This window comes from Echiichthys vipera (genome assembly GCF_963691815.1).
Source record: "Echiichthys vipera genome assembly, chromosome: 3".
In the NCBI taxonomy this organism is placed as follows: Eukaryota; Metazoa; Chordata; class Actinopteri; order Perciformes; family Trachinidae; genus Echiichthys; species Echiichthys vipera.
The window spans coordinates 35641897-35655066 of record NC_139828.1 but is presented as its reverse complement, the minus strand read 5'-3'; the positions used below and the strand labels follow the sequence as shown (position 1 = coordinate 35655066).

Here is a 13170-nt window from a genome sequence, read left to right as displayed (position 1 = left end):
CGTGAGAGCCACTCGTATCTAAATAGTGAGCAAGAAAGTTTGTTGAGCTGTAGCAGCCCCACCCTTTGACCTACAGACGTGCAGAGCACAACTTTAGCTCAGCTCAGTCTGTAAATGACCTGTAGCAAATTTGAAGTTGAGCGGGTGAAATCTATGGGAGGAGTCCGTTTTGGGCAGAATAAATTAAAAACAAAATGGCTGACTTCCTGTTGGGTTGAGGTCATGATGGCTAGAGGCTTTTTTGCATATGATGATGGGGCGAGGAATTGTGTCGTCACACGAATGCCATTACTCAGAGCTTTACAGAATTCATAACGTAGCTACACCAACTTGTTTTGCATGTCTTAGAAGTGGAATGAAATTGTTGGGGTCAAGTTTGTTTTTTTAAGAAATATTAGTTCCCATTCTTTTACCACTGGGGTGCGCTTTGAGTAAAGTGGGATATTAAAGGTGGTGAAATCGCTGGTGAAAATGATTAAAAACAATTATTAAAATTAATAACAAAATGGCCGACTTCCTGTTGGGTGGAAGTCATGATGGCAAGAGACCTGAAGAGTAAGGAAAAATAATAATAATAATAAACAGCACGATTTCAATAGCGCTTTCACTGGGCGACTTGCAGTCGCCACTCGGGACCTAGTTATAATAATAGTAATAATAATAAACAGCCCAATTTCAATAGGGCTTTCGCTGGGCGACTTCCAGTTGCTGCTCAGGACCTAATTAAGGCTGCAAGCAGCGCTGAACGGGCCCTCGCAACCGATGCATGTTGGGGAGGTGGCTGGTCACTGCACTCGCAGCAGTGTGCTTTAGATATTGAGAATTCCATGTAAATCTGATTAAATTTGGTCACACAGGTCTGATTTCCTGTTGCCAGTAGGTGGCGGCGTATCTGTTGGACGATATTGTCACGTAGTTTTCCTCAGGCCTCGACACTCATCATTTCTGGGAAATGTGGTGCAGTTGGGAAAATGTATGCTACACTAAGAGCGACTTCCTGTTTATGGCGGGTGTCACAAAATGGCTGTCATGCCATTACCCAACATACACAAAACATGCATCATGTTGCTCTACATCAAGTGTGGAACCCACAATATAAGTTTCATGTAAATCGGTTAATTATGTCATTTTTCCCGTTGCCAGTAGGGGGCGCTGTGTCTGTTAATCGATATTGCCATGTAGTTGTCCTCAGGGCTTGACTCTAATCATCTCTGGGAAATGTGATGCAGTTTGGGCAATTTATGCTAAAGTTAGAACGACTTCCTGTTTATAGCGGGCAGCACAAAATGGCTGCCATGCCATTCTCTAACAAACAAAACATGCATCGTGGTTCCATACATCAAGTGTAGAACCCACAATGTAAGTTTCATGTAAATCAGTAGATATTTGTCATTTTTCCCATCGCCCGTACGGGGCTCTATAAATATGATTCAAAATAAACCTACATATCTGTACAGAGCAGCTTTCTTATTAACCATGTGAAGTTTGGAAAAGATCTGAACACCTGGTGTGCAGTTCCAGCAGTGTCTATTGTCATGGCGTTTCATCAAAATTCACCGTACCACCACAGCTGTGCCATTAAACAGCATCGTCCCATGTTCACAGTGAAGCATCATTCACATCTTAAGGCTCTCATCACCACTTTTGAGGAGGATGTGATGAACTAGTTAGGCTGAGGACATCAAAGTGTAAAACACGTAGTTTCCCATCACCAGCAGGGGGCACTATGACTAAGTGAAAATTGTCACATTGATGTGTTCAGGCCGAGAGTCCAGTCATGCCTGAGAAGTTTGGGACAGATTGGACAATGAATGCTCATTTCAAAGAGCACTTTCTGGTTTATGGTGTGGGGGCGAAATTTGAGGCCCTGCCACAGCCAAGCCTATGATGAAAAAGCGCATGCTCCGCAATTTAGCATCGCCCATGTCTTGAAGGTGACAGACCAAGTACAGACCAACTTTCAAGGCATTCCTTTGAAATTTCTAAGAGGAGTTTGTTTAGTTATAGAGCAAAGTTTTTGAAAAAAACATCAAAAAGTGTCCAGAAATGACATGATCAAATCAAAATGGTGAACTTCCTGTTGGGTTTAGGGCAATCCTCCAAGAGGATATTTTGTGTGTCTCTGCATTCTTCACATGCCTACACAATTTTCATACATGTAGGTGAGAGAGCATTGAGGGGCTCGACTTTGGCAATATTCAAGGGGGCGCTATCAAGCTAATTTGCCACGCCCTAGACTGAGACCCATAAAAAATCAAAATTTGATATGATCAATGTGCAAAGTTTCTAGCAGTATGAGTCAATATTGAGGTGTAGGTTTGTTCAGGACATGACTCTGTCCAATGTGCACCAAATTTCTCATGCATGACCAATGTATGCTGAAATTACAGCTACCTCCTATTTCCTAACTATTGCAAAAGGGCTAATTTTGACACCAAGCTATGGCGACACGGAGTAAAAAATTGAAAAAGTGCAGAGTATCGCTTTGTCAGACCTGTCTTAAGATGATATTGGCTGATTTTGAAGTCATTCATGTTACATCCCTGGGAGGTGATCATTGAAGTAAGACACGTGCAAATGTGGGAAAATGGGCATAACATTTAAAATGGCCGACTTCCTCTTTACTTAAGCATATCGCTCCAAGAGACTTTTTTGTACGTCCCAATACGTTATATATGCCTGCCGGTTTTCAGAATTTTACCTCAATCAATGTTGAGGGGCTGTAACTTAGTGTATGCCAATAGGGGGTGCTATCACTATGAGTCAATATTGAGATGTAAGTGTGTTCAGACCAGGATTTTTGTCATGTTTGAGAAAGTTTGGGCTAATTGGACAATGCATGTCCATGTTACAGCTACTTTCTGTTTATAGCAAAAGGCCGAACTTTGACGGCATGCTACAGCTATACGAAGCAAAAAATAGAAAAAGCACAGAGTATCGTTTGATCAGACATGCTTTTAGATGATACTGACCTATTTTGAAGTCGACCTTGTTAAATCCCTAGGAGGAGTTTGTCAAAGTAAGACACGTGCAAATGTGCAAAAATGGCCATACAATTCAAAATGACTTAAGCATATCGCTCAAAGAGGCTATTTTTTTAATGTCTCGATGAGTTATATGCCTACCGGTTTTTAGAAATTTATGTCAATCCTGGGGGCGGGGCTGTAATTTAGAGGCTGCCAGCAGGGGGCGTTATCATTGTGAGTCAATATTGTCATGCAAGTGTCCTCAGGCCTGAACTCTTGTCATGCATTAAAATTTTGGTGCAGATTGGGCAATGTTTGTTGAAATTACAACAACTTCCTGTTTCTTAATTTTGGTGCCAAGCCACGCCCACACACTGCAGTGAAAACTCAGTTTTCAAGTTTTAAGTATCATTTGGTCAGACATTTCTTAAGATGGTGCTGACTGATTTTGAAGTCGATCGTGTTTAATCTGTAGGAGGATTTCGTTAAAGTATGATACGTGCAAATCTCAAAATGTCAAAAAATCGCCACAAAATCCAAAATGGCCGACTTCCTGTTGGGTTGAGGTCATGATGGCTAGAGGGTTGAGGTCATGATGGCTAGAAGCTTTTTTGTATATCTGGGTATGATACATATGTGTACCGATTTTCATTTCACAGATTTCTAAAGGTTTTAGGGGGCGCTATTCTGCCATTTTGCAGACTATGTGCAACAACTCAAAAATATCGAATTTCGTATTTGGCCAGAGGGAGATGCAAAGTTAGACAACTTTTCCAGTTTGGGAAAGGGACAAAATTGGGGCAATATAAACATTTGGTAATCAACCACAATGACATGTCAAAATCAAAATGGCCAATTTCCTGTTTGGAGTAGACCATTGATACCAGAGGCATTTTTGTTTGTCTGGTAAACTTATACCGGTGTACTGATTTTCATGCACTTAGTCCAAAAAAAGCCCTGTGGGGAGGGTTATTTTAATTATTAAAGGGGACACTTTAGAGGCATTTGCCACACCAATGGGTGTCGCCCCTATCAGATCAAAGACCTTGCCACCCTTGACCCGTGTATCAATTTTCCTGATAATACGAGTTCAAAAACTCAAATGTATTTTATAGGCGAGATATGTGTCGCCCCACGACATCATTACTCATAGCTTTACAGCAATCAAAATGTAATTTCACCAACTTGTTCTGCATGTCTTAGAAGTGGAATGAAGTTGGTGGGGTCAAGTATGTATTTTTAAGAAATTTTAGTTCACTTCCTGTTACCACCGAGGGGGGCTATGAGTAAAGTGGGATATTAATACATTGGGAGAATCAGGGCGGAGCCATTATCATGTCCAGTTTGAAAATGATTGGATCAAGTATGTGGGCGTGAGAGCCACTCGTGTGTAGATGGAGAGCAACAAAAGTTTGTTGAGCTCCACCAGCCACGCCCTTTGACCTACAGACTTGAAGAGCACAACTTAAACTCAGTGCAGCCTGTGGATGACCTGTAGCAAATTTGAAGTTGAGCGGGTGAAATCTGTGGGAAGAGTTCGCTCTGAGCAGAATAAATTAAAAACAAAATGGTCATGATGGCAACAGACTTTTTTGCATATCTGGATATGATACAAATCCACCGAAAAAAATCTAATTGCTGATGCAGCAGAAGGGATATGCAAAGCTAGAGAACTTTTTCAGTTTAGGAAATTGGGGAATGAAGAGTGAGGAATAATAATAATAATAATGATAGTAATAATAATGATAATAATAATAATAAACCGCACAATGTCAATAGGGCTTTCGCTGCGCGACTTGAAGTCGCCGCTTGGTGCCCTTATATTATCTTCTTTGATTGTGATTGTTCACAAATGCCCAAAATATATTTTAATGCCTCATCAATAACATTGTACTGCCGCATAGCAAAAGGCTTAACTTGACAGTGAGGGCACAGTGCAGCATCCAGACAGCATGACACACTAGTTTTTTATGTACAAAAAGGAATTTTGGATTAAATAATTTCATAATTACCTGACACAAATACTGTGAACGACATCCCCCAAAGACTTCAGCAACATTAACAAAGTGTGAGTCCTTACTAACATGACCAACACAGACAGCACACTGCAGCACTACAAAACTAACCAAGCAAACTCTGGTCAGGCAAATAAAATAACTTGGGGTAAGCCATCAAGTCTCTAGCCCTTCCCTTCAAGTCTCAAGTAGGATTCTGGCACTGCATGTGTGGCAACAAGCAGTGGCATTAAATTCTGTCCAAATGTATCGTTTGTGCTATCTAAATGTTGTAAATGAAGTATCAACCAACCAACTTGATTAAGACCTTTGTCTCTGACCTTAAATTAAGTCCAAAGTTACTGTAGTGAGAATCCAGCCATCCCTACAATTCGGATGATGTACCCCATTTTGCACATTTAAATTAGATAGAAGACGGTGGAAAAGCTGAGTTTTAATCTTCAACATTAAGGAAAACAGTTGCAGCCTGCATACACCTTTGGCCTCTGCAGGTCAGCTACGCCCTGGTAGGTTGCCAGGTTTGTCATCACCCAACCATGTTTCAAGAACAAAACCTAACTTCTCAATACCTAACAAAAAGCAAATACTTAATTGAAAAAGTCACGTGCTTTCTTCTCTGAAGTTCCCCAGGGTGTGAGGCGCCGGGCGGGTGTCGGGATACTCACAAACCCCCAGCTGAGAGCTGCTATGTTGGAGTTCACCCCGGTGGACGAGAGGGTAGCCTCCTTACGCCTGCGGGTGGTAGGGGGGAAAACTCTGACTGTTGTTTGTGCATATGCACCAAACAGCAGTTCAGAGTATTCGGCCTTCGTGGCGACCCTGAACGGAGTCCTGCATGGGGCTCCAGTAGGGGACTCAATAGTTCTGCTGGGAGACTTCAACGCCCACGCTGGCAATGATGGAGACACCTGGAGAGGCGTGATTGGGAGGAATGGTCTCCCTGATCTAAACCCGAGTGGTCGTCAGTTATTAGACTTCTGTACTAGTCACGGATTGTCTATAACTAACACCATGTTCGAACATAAGGATGCTCTTAAGTGTACGTGGTACCAGAGCACCCTACACTTTAGTAGGTGTCTTCAGGACCACATCATGGTGTGACACACTGACATTCGGAAAGTGGAGACAACAGCAGCAAAGCTGTAGCAGCTGGTAAATACAACGTGATATCAGTATTGTATATCAGTCATCGGTCACGGAAAAACAAATATCAGTCAAAACTTGCTTAACAAATATTGATGAAAGGCTTGGCTTGACATTGAATTGCCATTCACGAATATTAATCAAGCAAGTTTTGAAGTCCTGAAATTTGCACGTCTGACTCAAGTCACAGGACTTAAGTCCCCCACCTGTGGTCCACAATCTGTTTCATTTCAAAAGACCCACTGCTGTACATTGTTGTGGATATTCAAGAGTATTAGTTGGTATTAAGACCAACAAAACACAATGGCCCTCATTTATCAAACGAACATATGGCAGAAAAACGTGGCTATGACCATTTCCACGCAAACTTCGGCATTTATCAATTTGGACGTGAGTGGGATCTACGATCAAATCTCACATCAGATCTGAGATTGTGTACGCAAATTTGAGCCTGTGGATTTGCGGTGCAACACAGCAAAATCTGGCTGAAAATAATTAACAAACCTCAGCTGTCATTAAGCATAAGCAGTCACATATTAAGAACAGATCAAAACGGATTCTTAAAACGAATTTTGAAAAAAAATTGTGGTTGGAGCAATTGATTATACCCATGTGCGTCTGAAGGCACCATCGATGAATGATTACGCATTCATCAATAGCAAAAACTACCACTCGATAAATGTACAGGTGATTTGTGATGCCAAGCTATCGCTTTTAAACGTGGTGGCAAGGTGGCCAGGGGGGTACACACGATTCTTTTATATTTCAAAACAGCTCGGCTCCAGCCCCCGCGACCCCGACAGGGACAAGCGGTTGAAGATAGATGAATGAATGAATTTGTTGGCGCACGGCTGCAGGAAGGCGCACTGAGGGCCAAAGTCATCTCCTCGGTAAGTGGCTACCCTCGATAAATTGCATTAAATCAAACAAGGTATCAGATGATTAACATTTTGGTATGGTTCTTCTAGGTGACAAAGGTTATCCTCTAACGGAATACCTAATAACCCAACAAACCCCGATACAGAGCAGGAGCACAGGTTCAACAGTGCGCACACACGCACACGGGTCACAGTGGAGCGCTGCTTCGGGTTGACTGCCTCCGTTATTCTTTTCCATACATCGTTTTAATGGGACCCTTTTATTCCACTCTTAAGACTGCCAAAAAGCACATCTTTATTTTGCTCCATCTCGGATGTCAAGATGCCGATCTCTGTGTCGGAAAAGTTGCTTTTCGTACCAGTGTTTCTTCCCTCCATGTTTGACCTCAGTTGCCGAGGCCTCCGAAGCAGGAATATTTAAGGGCGTAACATGTTAATGACGGTCGAATTCAGCCGGCGCATTTATCAAGGCCCGCTCATTCGTACGCTGAAATTGGTCAGATACGAAAGTTTCATAAATCACACGTGTGTCCTGTCGTACGACCAACTCTGCGCTCAGATCTGAGCCCTTTTCACGCAAGATTGATAAATGAGGGCCATTCAGTCAATGATGTTGGGCACATTACACTTTAAATACTTATACACACTAACTGTAGAATGCTTCCAATTTAACGTAATAAAATGTCCTCCTCTTTTTCCTGATGGTCAGTGACCCTCATGGTGACCACTTAGCTGATGTGATGTTATGTTCCATACTTCATTTCACTGGACTAAGGACAGGGATGAATGGTTAACTGAAATGAGAGCCTAAACATTTTGCTTTTTTTCTATGTATTCCATCAAGAAATGCTTTTTTAACAGTAAATTGATTCTGAATTCAAGAATCACAATCAGTTCATGACATTCCTAAACATTCTTCCCCTAACAGTTACCTGTGAAGAGTTTTCCCGACTGGACGACTGTGTGTTTGAGGGAGGGTCTGCTGCTCTTACATATGTAACTTTTGGACTGGGCTAATGTCGTAAACCCAGGTCTCAGAGTCACTCCTCGAGGCTGCTGGTGGTTAACCTGCATTTTTAAGAGCAATCATTAAGATTAGATTTAGATTGTTCTAGATGTGTTACAGTATTACACATACAGTACCTATAGAAAGTCATGATACCCTTTTGAAATAGTCACTTTTTTGTTTTACAGCCTGAAATGATAATGCATGAAAAAATACATTTTTCCAGCGTGACTTACACATTCCGCCTTACAACATTCAAGTACATTTTTTTTTCAGAATTTCTGAAAATTAATTAAAAATGAAAAGCTAGAATAGCAGGGTTGGAAAAGTGAATAACCATTATAAACATTCTCAGATAGAACCAATCACCTTTCAGATTACACACCAAGTAAATTGGCCTCCATCTGAAATAAATGGTGGTGTTTTTGATTTTACTTCAGAATAAAATCAGCTGTTATTTGAATATGCCACTCCTAGTAGTGCATGGTGTGGGAAATAACCAGGGTTTTCCTTCTTTCTTTGTAAGTGTTTCTTAGTCTATGATGTAAATCCTTGGTTTCTGTATGTTGATTAACATAACAGTTAAGCTGTGAATGAGTGCTGGGGTATTGCAGAGAGAAGTCACATGGGGACTACTTGGAGGCAGAGAACATTTTGGACCCTGTTGGGGAGCGTCTCTCCTGTATGCATACAGCTTAGTAAAGACATGATTTGAGAAACACTGAGGACTCCAGAGAATTTATTTCACAATTGTAACACAAAGAATTCACCATGGTTGGAAAGATGCTTTCAAAAGAGCTCTGGGATAAAGTTGTGAATAGCACAAGTTAGGATCAGGATCTAAAAAGATTTCAAAGGCTTTACCTATCCCTCTGAGTACTGTTCAGAGTATTGTCTAGAAGTGGAAGTCATATGGCCCCAACCAGACCTAGCCTGGATCGGGCTGCCCCTCCAAACTGGATGACCAGGCCATGAAAAGATTGATCCGGGAAGCTACCAAGAGGCCCATGGTGACCTTGAAGGAGTTACAAGTCTTAATGGTAGAGGTTGGTTGATCTGTGCATGTGACAACAATTTCAGTTCAACATGTATGGCAGGGTGGCAAGAAAGAAGCCATTTCTGAAAAAAATGTCACACTGAGCCTGGTTAAAAAAAAAAACGTAGCGAAGATTCTGATGTCATCTGGCAAAGGTTATATGGTCAGATGAGACCAAAATGGATCTTTTTGGGCTGAACTCCAAGTGCTATGTTCGGCGGAAAACACCACCCAAAACCCACCATACCTACCTTGTTTAGCTTTAGTTTGTGTGTTTCGTTTGTGCATTTATTCATTTGTTAATAAATGTGTGTTTACAATATGTCTGTTTATTTAATATTACACAAAGATGAATATGCCAGCCTCTTCTAAGAAAAGAACTTCCACTTAGTAAACTATTACATTTATCCGTGTTCAACCCTTAATTAGTAGTTAAATATATTTAATGAGACTTTTATATTAGTTGTCACTCCATCTGTGACGGAGGTGCCCCTGAGGAACTCTGGTATAACTAGAGTAATTTGTCTCATTATTTTTAATATTTATTGGTGATAGCTTATAGTTGATTAACGATAAGTTTATTGAGAATACTCAATCTCAATCTTACCGGAGTCAAGGCCCTACATTTAATTGGTTCTCCATGTGAAGTATTTAATAAATTAAAGTTATTCATTTTTATTTATTTTTATTTATCAATTTTCTTTATAAATATTCAATTTTATAGTCACACTTTTGATCAATTAACCTAGAGTACCTACAAGTCTAAAATTGTAATCACAGAAATGAATATTTACAGTAGTGAAGTAATTATATGATCAAAGATTGTCTGTGGTTGAGTCTGAATTACAGAGAGGAGTTGACAGACTCTCCAAGAGATGCATTGTAAAGTTTAATGACCACAGGCAGGAAAGATTTCCTGTGGCGCTCTGTGGAGCATCTGGGTGTGAGGAGTCTTCTGCTGAAGGTGCTCCTCTGCTGGGCCAGTGTGTCATAGAGAGGGTGGGAGACATTGTCCATGATAGACTGGAGCCTGGAAAGCATCCTCCTCTCTGCCACTGCCGTCAGGGTGTCCAGCTCCTCCCCCACGACATCAATGGCCAGCCTGATCAGTTTGTTCAGTCTGTTGGTGTCTGCAACCTTCAGCCCACTGCCCCACCATGTGAGAAAAAAAGATCGCACTGGCCACAACAGACTCAAAACATCCTTAGCATCGTCCAGCAGATGTTAAAGGACCTCAGCCTCCTCAGGAAGAAGAGTCGACTTTGGCCCTTTTTGTAGACAGCCTCTGCATTTCTAGTCCAGTTCAAAGTATTTTTGAAGAACACCACCAGGTACTTATACACCTCTACAGTGTCCACAGGGACCCCCTGGAGAAAAGAGGGGTCACAGGTGTTTTAACCCTCTTCAGATCCACTACGAGCTCCTTTGTTTTAGTCACGTTGAGCTGAAGATGATTCAGCTCACTCCAAATGACAAAGTTGCCCACAACAGTCCTGTATTCACTTTCATCCCCCCTTCCAATGCAGCCAACTATTGCAGAGTCATCAGAAAACTTCTGAAGGTGGCAGGACTCATTGCAATAGTTGAAGTCTGACGTAAAGAGGGTGAAGAGAAAGGGAGAGAGGACAGTCCCCTGTGGGGCCCCAGTGTTGCTGACCACCCTGTCAGGCACACAGTTCTTTAGGTGTACATACTGTGGTCTGCCCATCAGGTAATCCACAATCCAGGACACCATGGGGGCCACCACCTGCATCGCAGCCATCTTCTCATCCAGTAGAGCTGGACGGATGGTGTTGAATACACTGGAGAAGTCAAAGAACATGACTCTCACAGTGCTCACAGGCTTTTCAAGCTGACTGTAGACTCTGTTCAGCAGGTAGGTAATGCAGTCCTCAACTTCCAGGCGGGGCTGGTAAGCGAACTGTAGCGGATAAGTGAAGGGCTTGAACATAAACCTTAGCTGCTCCAGGACGAGTCTCTCCATGGTCTTCATGATGTGGGACATCAGGGCGATGAGTCTGTAGTCCTGAGGGCGACTGGGACGTGGCGTCTTTGGCACAGGCACGAGGCATGATGTCTTCCACAGCACAGGGACTTTCTGGAGGTGCAGGCTCAGGCTGAAGACCTGACTCAGTACTCCACACAGTTGGGGGGCACAGGCTTTAAGCACCCTGGGAAATACACCATCGGGGCCTGTAGCTTTGCCAGAGTTGACCTTTGTCAACTATCTTATCACCAGGTCAGACATGAAGGACACTGTAGAGGTGTCCGTCGGGGGAGGGCTGAGGTCGTCAGGTTGTGGAGGACATGATGGAACAGGGGGAGGGGTGGACTAGGTAGGTGTGAAGTGAGGTGGTGGGGGCAGACAAAGGGTCTGTAAGGAGGAGGAGTAGGGCGAGTTCAAGTGCCATTAGTTGAGGGGCCGGCAGCAGCAGAGTTCTGTGGGGGATGGGCTGCAATATCGAACCTATTGAAAAATAGGTTCAGTTCATTGGCCTGGTTCACACGGTGCTCCAACCCCGTGCTACCAACCTTCTGGAATACGGTGATGGTTCACATGCCATTCCACACATCCCTCATGTTGTTTCGCTGGAGTTTGTTCTCCAGCTTTCTCCTATAATTGTCTTTAGGGCCTCCCTGATTTTAATTTTGAGAACCCCTTGCATTCTCCTCACCTCATCACGGTTGCCATCTCTGAATGCTTTCTTCTTTTCATTCAGGATGGCCTTAATGTCCTTGGTGATGTTGGTGTAACAGGTTACAGTCCGAGCTGGGACATTGCAGTGCACACAAAAATGTATATATTTATGTCTGTGATGCACTAAGTGAGCCCATCAATGTCCTCCCCGTGCGGCTCACAAGGTGCAGGCCAGTCAGTCACTTCAAAGCAGCCCTGCAGTGTAGGCCTCCTCAGACCACCTCCTCACAGTCCTTGTGGTTGTAGGCTTACTCTTTACCAGAGGCACATAGCAGGGTTTGAGGTGAACCAGGTTATGATCTGACCTGTCCAGAGGGAAGAGATGTATGCATCCTTAATGTTAGCATACATCAGGTCCAGAGTCCTCTCTGATGGGACGGCTCACGTACTGTTGGAAGGTCGGCAGAACTCTATCCAAGGTGATGTGATTAAAGTCTCCTGACATGATGATGAGGGCACTGGGGTGTTGAGTCTGGAGTCTGGAGATGGTGGTGTGTATGATGCTGGAGACGGATGTCGGGTTGCAGAGCTGTTCTTTGACGGTGATATGATCAGGATTACACCATTTGCTGTTTACTAGAACGGCAAGCCCCCTCCTTTCCTCTTACCGCTCTCGGTGCAGTCCTGGTCAGCCCAAAGGTGTGGTAGCCATCAAAACACATCAGACTGCACTCGCGGGTCAGGACGAGACAGTCCGCGTAAGCGCCGTCAGTTCATCCAGAGAGCGTACATTTCCCATAACAACAGAGGGGAGAAACGGCTTAAATCTTCTCCTCTCCATAAGCCCGTCCCGTCTAGACACTCCTCTATTGCCGCGGCATTGCTTCCCAACTCTGCATCCCCTATGTGTTTTTCTCCAGAGTACGGGTGGAATATCAGCTGGTCTGGCCGCTATGGCATCAGCTGTTCTCCGAAGTAAACAAAGGAAGTGTGATCCGGTGGCATTGATAAAAACAACATGAAAAGAAACATGAACATTATCGAAAGTAACCACATTGTAGAGGGCAGAACTTCAAAAAAGTTAGGGTGAAAACCCAAAACGAACAAAGGAGAATAAAAGTTGAGAAAGTTTTAAAAAAGCGAACTCAAAGACTGAGGCTGTAACAGGCAGCATATAACTTACGTGCATGCCAGTATTTGAGAATATGACTGATCTTGTACATATATTTCATTCCATATTTAAAGGGGACTGCCTCTACCAGCCTGTGTGGTGTGTGTACCGTAGACAACCTTTTTCTTCAGAAAAATACTTTGAAAATAAAACCACAGAGAAAAGCCAACCTTGTCTGCTCTAATCTTTGTTGACTTTTTCCACAACAGTGCAGAGGTTGGGACAATTTACGAGCATCAGTCTAGTCTAGATCTACTTTCCAAGGAAAGAGTCCTGAGATAACTTTTGTATGATTTAAACTATAAATAAAACTGAAT

The 13170-nt window shown here is 42.9% G+C and overlaps 1 protein-coding gene across 1 annotated transcript in view; it reads right to left on the bottom strand.

Moving 5' to 3' along the window:
- The window catches only part of LOC310945413 (transcription initiation factor TFIID subunit 4-like), a gene marked incomplete at both ends in the record, with an annotated part of 59780 nt that overhangs the window by 27959 nt on the left and 18651 nt on the right, over positions 1-13170 (bottom strand). The window contains one exon of the mRNA XM_083911494.1: positions 7935-8070. Coding sequence (XP_083767620.1) covers positions 7935-8070 — 136 coding nt within the window. The remainder of the gene's footprint in view (positions 1-7934; positions 8071-13170) is intronic.